The 14,009-nt window shown below is 44.2% G+C and overlaps 1 protein-coding gene across 1 annotated transcript; it reads left to right on the plus strand.

Annotated features, from left to right (window-relative positions):
• Window positions 1-751: 751 nt before the first annotated feature.
• LOC122119632 (vomeronasal type-2 receptor 116-like) lies at window positions 752-13,557 on the plus strand. The gene is made up of 8 exons (XM_042693635.1): window positions 752-830; window positions 1,300-1,370; window positions 1,509-1,675; window positions 7,107-7,395; window positions 7,773-8,582; window positions 9,957-10,184; window positions 11,203-11,326; window positions 12,641-13,557. Exons 1-8 carry the CDS (start codon window positions 752-754, stop codon window positions 13,555-13,557), a joined length of 2,685 nt encoding a protein of 894 aa, XP_042549569.1.
• Window positions 13,558-14,009: the final 452 nt, after the last annotated feature.

Consider the following 14,009-nt stretch of genomic DNA (forward strand, 5'->3'; position numbering starts at 1 on the left):
AGAGTCTGGGGAACTTCTCACTGTCCTATGGAGGCGTGACCAGGGTGGTTCAGGAAGTGACCTCCGTGGATGAAGAAGTCACCATGGAGTGTGGGGTCCTTTACTGAATCACAGTCAGGTGACTGACAGGTTATTACTGGTTTCAGGTAGGTGAAGGGGATGTGGGGAGGGCCTGTTCTCTTGGGCAGATTTAACAGAAATACAATAATAGATAAAGAGAACAGGATAAATGTTTCCTTCTGAGCCAGCCACAGGTGGCTCATACTGGTAATCCTGGGTATAGAAGCAACAAAGATTTTTACCTCAGAACCCAAGTCAGGCTAGGCCCCAGCACTGATGCTCTTGCAGGTCTTGCTGGCTACCAATATCAAATAGCATTTGCATCCTTACCTTTCCAACTTACATTTGCCAAGCCCTTCCTCATAAATATATGCAGCCAGTTCACCAGACCAGCCACCATGGTGAACTCTGTGCAGACAGGGCCCTATGTTGTGACCTTGGTTTCACTATTATGAGGAACTAATAGAGAAGACAGGTAGGGAGACATGGACAGAGCTGGCACCACACAGTTGTACAAGTGGTAACAAGAATTCCCAGAGCATTCTGGACATGATGGGGACACAGCAGAGCAAGACTCATCCATACACCCACAGCTACCAGGATCCTCAGTGGGCAAGCCTGCTACACTCCCAGAAAGTCACAGATCATAGAACATCTCTATATTGATAAGTGCAGTCTGATAATCAACGACATGCAAGCACTGAAGAAGTTCAAGGTTCAGAGTGCAAATGTCCAATTGGATATGTGCATTGACTGTGAAGTATTGATCTGTAATGGTTGAATTCAGGGAGACTGTTGGTAGCACCAGCAGCAGTAAATAAATGCATTGACCACTTCTGGATACTTATGTATGTGCAGTTGGTACGGAAACCTGAATGGTTCATTTCAGCAAACTTCTGTGGCTCACTTGGCCCTGGATTGTGAGGCTGCCCATCCTTATGTTTGACGGTGCTCCAATAACTCTGATTGGGCCTTTTCTGGCCATGGCACTCTATGACCATTTGACCTTCACATGGCATTTTCTGGTGTCATCCATTCCCATCATCCCTAGTGACCCTTGATTGGTTGTGCTTTTTTCTGTTCAACTTTTTGCTTTCAAATTAATTTGTGAACAACTCAACAAGAAAGGAATCCATTCCTGGAGTTTCATTATCTACAGTCTTGGATGAAATCACGGTCCTGAGGGAGTGGAGAGGAAGATTGTACACATGTTTTCTAACTTCTGTTTTGACCTTGAAGCCGGACCCCAGATGCAGAGCCAGAGGGCAGAATGGGCTCTGTATTCCTCTAGGACAGTGGAGGCCATCCAGGTAACAAGAAGCCACAAAAACTGAAGAGCCATTTAGACACCTTCCTGACACAGAAATCAGAGTCTGCATCCAGAATCACAGCTCCAGGTCAAAGCAGCAACAATGTTCCCTGTGGCTCTGACACTGCTTCTCCTCCAGCATCCACACCTGGTCAGTTCCTCTGAAGACAGCAGACGGATTTGCACAGGAAAATCTGTGGTACGCAGCAGGGGAGATGTGGTCATTGCTGGATTTTACCCCCTCTATTCTTGGGAATTCTTCTTTCAAGGCTTGAATGACCCTACCCTGCAGCAACAGAACATTCAGTAAGTGATTTCTCGGGTTTCCTTAAATTTTTAATTTTCTCTTGGGTTACAGTCAGATGTGGGGGAAGTTTGGACACAATCACTGATGTGCTCTGCATCTTCTATACTGCCCTCACTACAACAGCTCTCCTTCATCTCAGATTTTCCTGATGAATATTTTTCTTTCATCCAAGGGTACAGAGTTTTCTGTCTGTCTTCCATTCCACTCCCCTTTCCAGAGATGTCCCGACCACCCCACCATCACTGTGACTCCTCCACTCATCACTGTTACTCAGGGTCACTGGGGTGACCAAGAATGCATACGGACACTAAAGAGCAATGTCCCCATCCATAGTGCAAAGGCCAGGGAATCTTCAATCAATTCTGTACTTTACACTTTTCAAAATAGGACCAATGTTTGGACCTCCTTCATAGCAACCTTGGTTAAGATAGACATGCAGTTTCTGCTTCTGGGGCTATTTCATGTCAGCAAAGCTCTGGAAATGGGGAGCTGCTGGTCAGATCAGTAATAAGAGATTCAAGACATGTTTGATTTTTTCCCCTTAACTAATGTAAGTAAACTTCTGCCCTGATGTCCATGTCTTGGCCTGTGTCCCATGTCATTCCCAGAAGCTCTGCTTCCATTCCTTGTTCTCCAACATCTTTCCAGGCTTATTTATTTTTCCCTGCTCATAACTTCATAAACTAGATTTGAATGTTTTTTTCATATATATTGTCAGTAATGGGGCTTCAACTCTGGGCTTTGATGCTGCCCCTGTGGTATTCAGCTTAAGGTAAGTGCTCTACTGCTTGTGCCACAGTGCCTCTTCCAATTTTTTGGTGGTTTATTAGAGATAAGAGTCTCATGAACTCTTCTGCCTTGGCTGGCTGTGAACCCTGATCCTCAGATCTCAGCCTCCTGAGTAACTAGAATGATAGGCGTGAGCCAAGGTGCCTGGGTTTTTCATATGTTTTATACACACTTTCATTCATGCATTTGACCCAGGTGAGCTCACTACTTTCAGATCTACAGAATTCTCTGTAAACTAGAGAAGTCATGGATGAATCTTCTCAGACAAGTTGTGTGGAAACACCCTGTTTGGGGTTGGTTTAGGAGAGGAATACTTTATTAAATGAGAGGTATGTGAGGGATATTGAAGCAACTGAACCTGGTGAGGAAGTGAGTGAGAAAGAAACGTACCCCATGGGAGGTGGGAGATGTCAGAGCTATCCTCTTCTCCGTCCATTCTCTAATTGGGCTGTGGGTTTGTGTGTGTGTGTGTGTGTGTGTGTATGTGTGTGTGTGTGTGTGTGTGTGTGTGTGTGCATGTTCACACATACTCTGATACTCAGGCATCATCTCAAGTCCTGATGGCTGTCCTTTAGCATTTTTTCTCTCATGGCTGGCACTCTACCACTTGACCTAGAGCTCTGTACCAGTTTCTGTTGAGTTGCTTGCACATAAAGAGTGTCACAGACATTCCTGCACAAAGTGACTACAAAACATAATTCTCCTATATCAGCCTCGTTAGTAGTTATAATTACAGGCCTTAGCCACCAGTTCCCAATTCCTATTTAGTATTACTGACATTCTAGCTGTCAAGCCTGAGAGTTAAATTGTACACAAGGACATCAGCAAACATCCATAGGAGTTGAGATTCTATGAAAATTTCCCCAAAATGATTACAATGAATGCTAGGAGAACTCATTGTTCTGGAACATTCTTGATTCATATTGGCATGTGATACCATCTGGCCTTTGAAATGTCTCGGATTTACACCAGTGGTCTGGCTTTTTGCCTATCTTTCCAGAAATTCCAGGCAGGCTTCAGTATTCCTGAGTCTGTAGTGACTTCCACAATGGCACCACTAGAGGGAGCGCAGGCCTTGAGGGAAGTCAGCTGTGAGGTGATAAACCACGTCAGTACCAGAGAAAACCAAAGGCAATTTTGGTGACAAATACTCTGTGGTTCTAAAAACTTCAAGAGAACTCTAATGAGTCGTGGGTCCAAGTATGCCTCCTCCTGGGTGCACAGGGGGAACATATGCCTCGTCCACAGGGAATGGCCTTGTGAGTGGATTCTGCCTAGCAGTGGCAAGATCTGTGTGCCTTTGTCACAGCTGTGGACACCAGAACTTTATTACACCTGGAATACCAACCAGCAGGGTCACCAAATCAGATGAAGGTTAATGAAGTTTCCTTCTAAAAGTAGGGACTCCTCACTTGGGATCCTGGACTTTCATCGCAGAAGAAGAAATTTTACACAAATAACAACCTTAAGAAAATGTGGCAGAGCTTTCCTGAGTAAGGAAGCAAACAAACAAGCAGGTAGACAAACAGGAAACAGAAAGGCAAAGACACACTCTAACTGAGGAGAGACACACAGCTCTTGGGCTGCCAGGGGTATTCAGATGGTAAAGGCAGGACGTCTGACTTCAAAGTTACGCAAACATAGGTTTGTCATCTTTGCTCTAATCACTCCTGGTGTTACACTTTCTGAGTTTCTGTAGGTTTTGGCCACTCTTTCCAGATGATTATCCTTGAGGGAAGTAAGGTGTGCTGTTGCCTATATTTGGGGTAGGACATTGCTTAAGTTTGGGGAAAGCATTTTGGGGGGAAGGCATACACAGTACAAGACAACTGTTAATTCATATGATGAGAAATGCATCTCTCAGGAAGCAATGCAACCTTTCGTCTTTCTTTGAAGTAAAGATACTAGCCCTGTGTTTCTAAATCACATGTTTCTGAGTTGCCTCCTCTAGGACTCTTTTTTTTTTTAATTTATCCAGCTTCTTTTTGTGCTCAATGACTTTGTTCCCTTAATCTTAAGATATGTAGATGGATGAATAGCTCTCTATTTGCTGTGAGCCTCCCAAACCTCATTTTTTACTAATCTATTCTACTCCACTTTCCCCTAAATGACTTCATTCCCTTAACCTTAATGGAAGTAGGTGGACAAGCTTTAAGCTTGATTTTTTGAGTTCATGGCATGCATTAACCTTATTAATCATTTTCCTTAGTCTATCCTGCCTGAGTACAGCATCCTCAGTCCACTGCAATCAAGACCAGTACAGTGCTAGGTGAGCACTAAGATCGACTCAGGTTGAATGTGGTAGAGGTGCTTTCATGCACCAAGATGCCCACAACCATACACAATTAGTCATAGCAAGAATAGAATACACATTGTCTGGTGGTAGATGACTTTCCCAGGTACACAGTTCTGCAGAGGCTGCCCTGGCTATGGAGTCATGGCACAGTTCTACTGCTATCACTTGGCCCACACTAAGCCATGGGACAATATCACCATCTTACTTCCCTGTCTTATCCATGCCAAGTAGGATGGAGATCTATGCTGTGTCACAGCAGCTTGGTAAGGTTTGTAAAGGAAGCCACAAGCCGGGCATGGGTGTCTGACGCCTATAATCCTAGCTACTTAGGAGGTTGAGGTCTGAGGACCAGGGTTCAAACCCAACCCAGGCAGAAAAGTCTGTGAGAATTTTATCTCCAATAAAACATCAGAAAGCCAGAAGTGGCGCTGTGCCTCAAGTGCTAGAAAGCTAATCTTGAGCTGAAGACTTTAGGGTCAGATCCCAGGCCTAGAGTTCAAGCCCCACAACTGGCAAAAGAAAAAAGGAAGCCACAGGGACATCTTGGTGAATACCACCATCCACTCAGGCCAGCTAGCATCCAGAAAGCCCAAACTGACATGTGGATACACTTAAGCCACACTCTAGATTATGCTGCTGTAGACCAATGCACACTGGATTCCTAGAGTGACTTCAGTTTCTGCCTGGTGCCATCTTGAGCACTGTCCTTCTAGGGCAGTGGTCCCTGAGATGATTCACTGAGCAACAAGACTGGGACTGACCAAATGACAACAGAGTCACATAGCCACAGTGCCTTCACCAGGTTAATTAGGAAGACAGATGTCAGCCTACTCCACCCATGGTGGAAACTGATGCAAATGGCATTTGGCTCTGCCTCAGGGACCTTCCAACACCTTCTGAAAGATTCTAATGGAAGCTGGGGTGCCAGCACCAAACAGTGCCTCTAGTTTATTCTGGATTATTGGTCCAACCATGACATGCCTGACACAGGGTTCTAAGAAAAACCCTGACCCACTCTAATGCCCTCTTCACTAGGAGGTTGTATACCATACCTGCTGTCGTTCACAAGATTGGAGGAGGGAGGTTGTGGCACTGTCTTCCTTCTCTGTCCTAAACCAGTTCTAGTGGCACAATCTAAAGGTCTGGACCCAATAGCAGAGATTATAAGCACTTCCCCAGCACTGGTTTCAGTGTAGGAGATGATGCTGAGATGTAACTTTAATTCTCTCTCTCCCTGCAATGTCAGAGGTTTTCTGTCCATAATGAGCTACTAGTGCTGGTAATGGGGAGGAACATGGAGATGGCTTCTTCCCCCTTTTCTCACACATCCTTTTCTGTTGTTTGTTCTACTAGAGAAGTATCCTCCAGTCCACATCCCCTGACTCTTATCTGTTCTTTGTTGGGTGAGACAATCTTCATGTTCTAGTTTCCTGGTCTGCCATCTTGCTCTGCTTCTAGGAATCCCCTTGAATGATGACATACTCTGAGTCAGCTTAGTGTTCCTCTACCACATCAAATGAATTGTATTTCTCTTTTTTCTTTTTCTTTTTTTTTTTGTTCCTTTTTCTCCGGTCATGGGGGCAGAACTCTGGGCCTGGGTGCTGTCCCTCAGTTATTCAGCTCAAGGCTTGTGCTCTACCACATGAGCCACAGCACCACTTCTGGACTTTTCTGCTTAGGTAGTGCAGGGGAATATAACCCAGAGTCTTATACATACAAGGCAAGCACTCTACCACTGAGCCACCTTCCCAGCCCTTCTTTGTTTTCTTTACTTCCCTCACAAGGCAAGATTCACTTCTTTGCAGAAGGATGCCTCATTGGCAAAAGTGTGGCAATTAAGTACAGAGACAAGGCAGCCTGTTTTCCTATTTACTCCTAACACAGCAGGCCCTGCCTCTCTGCTGATATTGGTTGAACTCAGGTGGACAATCTGCTCCCAATTTGAATTGTATTTCTTAGGAATTTCTTCATATGCACAGCTAATTCAAGGTACTCAATGGCTTAGTATTTGAGCTGGGCATGCACCTCTGTCCCAACAGACAGCAGTGTTTTCACATATCCATAGGTGACAGAGAGTAAAAGCCACCTTGCTCATCCCTCCTCCTCTCTCTGCAATCTCAGAAGAATAATCATCTCGTATATGCTGATCAAGGCCTGTTCAGGAGCTCTCCCAATTCCAAGAACTTGTCCAACACTCCAAATGATAATGCCCTCCTGTTGGAAGATAGGATCTACACTTACTAGTGTGTGTAGAGTTAAGCATTTGATTCAACAAAGTCAAGAGATTTGCAGTTAATCATTTGTAATACTCCTATACCTACCCACATGTTGTGTCCTCTGTGCAGGATCATTTTAAAGAAATACCAATTGCTTCTCACCCTGCTGCTGGCTGTGGAGGAGATCAACAAGAATCCCCATCTGCTACCCAACATGACTCTGGGATTTGAGATCTATAGTGCACACTACTCAGGTACTGATCTGTTAGAGGATCCACTCACCTGGCTATCTGGGAAGAATAAAAACAACCCTAATTACACCTGCAGAAGAGACAGCAAGGCTATAGCGGCACTCACAGGAACCTCAAGCACATCTGTCCCAATCGGGACTCTGCTGGACATCTACAACCTTCCACAGGTGAGGCTGGGAGGGGTGGGCAGATGTGAAGCCATGTCCACATGGCCTCTGTCCTCGACAGGCTGAAGAAGTGGTGTTAGCACAAACCCTTCCAAATGCATGATCTCACAGGGAAAAGACTCCAGAAGTGGGTGGTACACACACATATTCATTGCTGCAAATAAAAGAACAGGTTTTAAGAGAGAAAAGGATGACCCAAAGCTCTGAGCCTTATCCGTACATGTCTACAAAGTGCTTGGAACATGGGAGATGACTTTGCAAATGGGATAAGCGAACTTTTGCTTCCACCTCTGCCAGTTGTTGTGTAGTTCACATCAGGACTGAGACTTGCCTATGACTATCCTCTTCCTGGTGTTGTGTTCATTGTTTCCCTGTAGTTCATCTTTGGGACTTTTGATCCTCTCCTGAGTGACCATGGAAAGCTCGGTACTGTCTATCAGATGGCTGCCAAGGACACGGGTCTAGCCCTGGCCATGGTCTCCTTGATGCTCCATTTTAGCTGGACCTGGGTGGGACTGTGCATCACCGAAGACAACTATGGTGTGTGGTTCCTCTCAGATTTGAGAGAAGAGATGGACAAGATAGGAATCTGTTTTGCCTTTGAGAACATGATCACTTACAATACCTTCACAGATTACTCAGATGATCTTTCCATGTATCGCCAGCTAATGGATTTATCAACTAATGTGATTATCATTTATGGGGACAGTAAATTTCTTCTAAGCTTTAGTGTTAAATATGGGCTCATTTTAATTACAGGGAAAGTCTGGGTCATGAACTCCCCCTATGAGGACTTGACCATTGGTAAAAGATATTTTCTGATCCACTCCTTCCATGCATCTCTCACCTTCTCTCATCATCATAGAAACACTGCTGGGTTCACCAATTTTATTCTGACAGAGACCTTGTCCAAGAACTCAGGAGATAATTCCCTTCCCACATCATGGATTCAGTCTGTTTATTGCTTCCTGATTAAGTCTGACTGCAGAGACTTGGGGCACTGTTCATACAATGCCACACTGCATTGGTTGCTGAGGCATATTTTTGACATGACCATGTCAGACGAGAGTTACAACATCTACAATGCCGTGTATGCCTTGGCCCATGCCCTCCACCAGATGCTCCTTTATCACATGGAAGAGCCACGAGCGCACAATGGGCAACCAAGAGCATTGCTCTCTTTACAGGTAATGGCTTTGCTTTGGGGTGACCTACCCTAGGCGTACAGACTTTCATAGAAGCTTTCATAGCAAATGGAACCATCTGGCTCCATTTTGGAAAATACAAGAAACAAGGGCTGGGAAGGTGGCTCAGAGATAGAGTGCTTGCCTTACATGCATGAGGCCTTGGGTTTGGTTCCTCAGTACCACCTAAGCAGAAAAAGTCAGAAGTGGCACTGTAGCTCAGGTGGTAGAGAGCTAGCCTTGAACTGAAGAGCTGAGGGACAGCGCCAGTTCAGGGCCCACACATGACAAAAAAAAAGTCTTTTCATAAGCTGGGTGCTCATGCCTGTAATCCTAGCTACTGAGGAGGCTGAGATCTGAGGATCACAGTTCAAAGCCAGCCCAGGCAGAAAAGTCCATGAGACTGTTACATCCAATTAACCACTAGAAAATTGGAAGTGGCACTGTGGCTCAAGTGGTAGAGCACTGGCCTTGAGCTGAAGAGCTCAGGGACAGAGCCCAGACCCAGAGTTCAAGCCCCACAACCAACAAACAAAAAGAAAAGGAAATACAAGGGACACTGGGCCTGTCGTGCTCTCCATGAAATGATTGTAGAGCTATGAAGACAAGCTCTTGAAGAATGCTGCATCCATGACAAGGATGTCCCCATCCTCATTCTGTGGGGAAAAACCATCCCCATTTCAATAGCATATATCCACATTGTCCTTGTACCTTTTTAAAATAACAGATCAAGGGTGACTAGTTCTTGAAAACCTAAGATTGTCTGGACACAAGTGGTTCACACCTGTGGCTCTCTCCTGACTACAATTAACTACCAAAAAGCCACAGGTGGAGCTATAGTTCAATTGATTGAATGTTTACTATGAAAAGGAAAAAAATCACCTCAAGTTGAGTGTCTAGGCCCTGAGGTGGAGCCACAGGACAGGACACACACACACACACACACACACACACACACACACACACACACACACTGAAGTAAGTCTTGCTTAAGGTCATCTTTCATAGCTGTCATAAGCCTTCTATGATTCTACCTAGTTTATTATTTACCTATATGTCAGACTGACTGTCTGATCACAATCATAAAATAGTGCACTTCAGAGAGGCAGTTGAGATATGTCATATTGTAATTCATTATTTGGTTGGATGTGGCTGGAGTTTCATTCCCTTGAAATTGAGTTTCTCCATCCCATCTTGGATAAACAGGCTTTAGAAACTTCTTAACATGTTAGTCCGCTGTGGGTCTGCATTTGATACAGTTGGTTGGATTCCTGTGGTGTGCCTGAATCAGGTGGTGGGAATGAGGAGTAATCCATTGTTCTGGGGTTCTGTGATAACACTGGGAAGCACTTCACCATACTGTAATGTCCCTTTTAGCTGCATCCCTTTTTGAAGAAGATCCAGTTTACCAATCCTGTTGGAGACCAAGTGGTTTTGAATGAGGAAAGGAAATTGGAGGCAGAGTATGACATTAAGAGCTTTTGGAATTTTCCAGAAGGTCTGGGACAAAGGGTGAAAGTTGGCGAGTTTTCTCCATTTAGGCCACATGGTCAACAACTGATTTTGTTTGAAAATCTGATAGAGTGGCCCATAGGAATTACCAAGGTGGGTCATTTCTACTTTTTTCCCTCTCTCCTTTTTAAAAAAAAAATGTATTGTTATTAGGAAGTAGTTGTAGAAAGAGCTTACAATTCCCTAAGTGAAGTTATGAGTACAATGCTTGTAGACAATGTCACTACATCCTTATTTCTCCCCCAAGGTTGGTCATTTCTAGCCATAATGTTATGATCTATGCATAAATATGCAATAAGCTTATCCTGTTTTTGACCATGTCCAATAAAAGTGAGACTCAGGCTCGGTGTACATTTCACAAGGTCTGTTTCTGGAAATTACTTACTAACAGATTCATGAAGGGAACAGGGGAACATATCATTACAATATGTTGTTCTATGTTTGCATAGTGAATATCATAAAAGGTGAATGACACCTGTGAATCATCATTCCAGCACTGTGACAAAATATCTGAGGGAATCAAATGAGAAGGCAGAAGGGCTTGCTTTGCTTCTGCCTGGAGATTTCAGACCATGGTTGGATAGATGCTGCTTTTGAGTCTGTGTTGAGACAGGATGTAATGAAAGGAGCATCTGCCAGTGAAGTTCACCCACCTCATGGCAGCTGGGATGCCAAGAGAGAGATGTGAATCACCCTGGGTACAGCAGCAACTCCAAAGTAATTAGCCATGCTTTAGAGTGTTTGAAGGTTCTCTGAATGATTTTTCTCTCATGCTCTTGTTCATCTGCTCACAGATGAATAAAAGAGAAAACACATCATCACCTGAAATCAAGAATGGGATGCAGGATTAACTCTCATTTCCTAATTTCCTAGAATTAACATCCAGCTCTTAAAGGCTGTATGACTTCCCGATAGCATGAGAGTCTGGGTATCAAGGCCCCAGATGTTCTTCAGGTCATGTTAGATGAAACTCTAAGAAGGCTCAATCAATAATTGGCTCTGTGTATATAAAGATTATGTGTTTTGATGATCTTTTCCCTGAAAGCACTGGAGTGTCTGGAATGTCAGGTAAAGGATGAAGAGTCACTAACCTTCATCTGTCTGTTCTCAGACTCCTCAGTCTGTCTGCACTGAGAGCTGTGGTCCTGGATTAAGGAAGGCCTCTCTGGAGGGAAATGCTACCTGTTGCTTTGACTGCATTCTTTGCCCAGAGAATGAGATTTCTAATGCGACAGGTGAGACTTATAGAGAAATTCCCCATCTCCCTTCCTAACCTTCAGTCCTTCCAAGCCAGTGGAATGATCTACATTCGCAGGGCAGGAAAATACATGCACCTTCATGCAGAATTCCACGGCTACCATAAACCATACTTCCCCTTAGAAGAAACAACCCACTGCCCCTCCATTACAAATCTGATTGTATTTTCTAATCTATTATAGGCTTCATCTTGAGAATACCCCTGTTCCCCTCTCCTCGGTCATATGTTTTGTATTTAAAGAAAACACAAAAAAAGAAACAAAATATCAAGGACCAGTTGTTGCTCTTTGAAATGATGTGGAATTGTGGGTCTAACACAGCCTTTCATTACTGAGTGCCCATTGCTGCTCTTTCTAGTTAAATTTTACTTTCTATTTAGCATAACTAATAATATAAGGGGCTTTGTTATGATCACTCCATGTCTGACACTGGCACTACATTGACTAGCAATTACTCAAAAGTAATTGATTCAGAAGTAGTTTACCATCTCCATTTCATTTCCCTTCTCCCTCCTCCAGCTGATCTTCCCAGACCCTCTCATATCAGTGGAGGAGCATTGTTTTTGACACAGATCAAATACTCAGGAAGTTTGTGTAAGGAGTGTAAGGAGTAGGTTGAGGTTTGGATTAGACCCTCTTGTTAAATTGAAGTGGTTGGGGCTGATTCTATATTTTCCTTTATTTCTTGAATGAGTAGCAGGGAGCCAGAGTGGTATGACATGTCAAGAATGCAGCAAATAAGGCTAGGTAATTATATATTACACCTGCAATCCAAGGTACTCAGGAAGTTGAGATTTGAGGCTAGAGCTTCGATGCAATAATGGGCAGGAAAGTCAATACAAATCTCTTCCACAATTCAACACTCAATAAGCTGGAATTTGAGCTGTGGCTCAAGTGGAAGAGTGGTAGTTTTGAGCATGAATACTTTGGAAAAATTCCCAGGACCAGAGTTCAAGCAATGTAGGAAAGACAGAAATAAAGAAAGATAGAAAGAAAGGATGGAGGGGAGGAAGGAAGGAAGGAAGGCTAGAAGGAAGGAAGGAAGGAAAAGAGGGAGAGAAGGAAGGAAGGATATAAACAGAAAAAAGAGAAAGGGAGGAAGGAAAGAAAAAATGTGAGAAAGAAAGAGATTTCACCTGAAGGTATTTTGATATAGAGAGTTACAGTACTTCTTATTGAAAGCAATACAGGTCACCTGGTGAATCAGGGAAAATGAGCTGCTTGAGTGGAGGTGGATGAGAGGAAAGAGAAATTACTGATCACAGACTAATAGTGATTCTCACTCCTCACCAGACATGGAGCAGTGTGTCAGGTGTGCAGATCATCAGTTTGCCAATCCCCAGAAAAACAACTGCCTCATGAAAACTGAGAGCTTCCTGGCTTATGAAGATCCCTTGGGTATGGCTCTGGTCTGCACAGCTCTCTGCTGCTCTGTACTAACAGCTGCTGTTCTTGGGGTGTTTATCAAGCACCAAGACACCCCCATTGTCAAGGCCAATAACCGGGCCCTCAGCTACATCCTGCTCATCTCCCTCACCTGCTGCTTCCTCTGCTCTTTGCTCTTCCTTGGCCGTCCCCACCCAGCCTCGTGCATCCTCCAGCACACCACATTTGCAGTGGTCTTCACTGTGGCTGTCTCCACAGTCCTGGCCAAGACGGTCACTGTGGTTCTGGCCTTCACACTTACTGCTCCAGGGAGAAGCATGAGGCAGTTACTGGTGTCCCGGGCTCCTAACCTCATCATCCCCATCTGCACTCTCATCCAGGTGACTCTCTGTAGCCTCTGGCTGGGAATCTCTCCTCCCTTCATTGACACAGATGCACACTCTGAATATGGCCACATCATCATCCTGTGCAACAAGGGTTCCCTCACTGCCTTCTACTGTGTCCTGGGATACCTGGGTGCCCTCGCCATGGCCAGCTTCACGGTGGCTTTTCTGGTCAGGAACCTGCCTGACACCTTCAATGAGGCCAAGTTCCTGACCTTCAGCATGCTGGTGTTCTGCAGTGTGTGGCTCACCTTCCTGCCTGTCTACCACAGTGCCAAGGGGAAGGTCATGGTGGCTGTGGAGGTCTTCTCCATCTTGGCCTCCAGTGGAGGTCTCCTGGGCTGCATATTTGCTCCCAAGTGCTACATCATCTTGATAAGACCTGAGAGAAATTCCCTGCACAGGTTTAGGGAGCGACCACCTGAAGGAAATAAATTTTAAGACGAACATAAATGTTGTCTAGAATGCTTACAGGTTCTGAAACAAATCTATACAATTTTGTCAGTCAAAATTAGTTTGACCTGAGGAATTCCTTCAACAAATAAGTTACTCTTACTCATGTTTCTGGTTGTGTTAGAGTCAGCACAAGGTTCCATTTAGACCTCCTAAATTTCCATTTCATCCTGGATATCATTTGCTTCCTCCAAAGTAATCTCCTTTCATGCTATCAGGCGTCCATTTGAGTACATTGTTTACTGTGATTCTTCCGTTCCCTATATGTGGGCTATATCACTGCTTGAATATCAGTATATTGCTAAATTCCCTGATATATGAACATTCATCTCAGTGAAAGTTTCCATGCTTCGGTTACAATTTCTTGAGTATATTTTCTGAGATTGTTGTACATTTCTGTTCACATATTTGCTGTTTTGCAATATTACTGAATGTGTTTT

This window comes from Dipodomys spectabilis, unplaced genomic scaffold (assembly GCF_019054845.1).
Source record: "Dipodomys spectabilis isolate Male_0828 unplaced genomic scaffold, ASM1905484v1 ptg000173l, whole genome shotgun sequence".
NCBI classification, from domain to species: Eukaryota; Metazoa; Chordata; class Mammalia; order Rodentia; family Heteromyidae; genus Dipodomys; species Dipodomys spectabilis.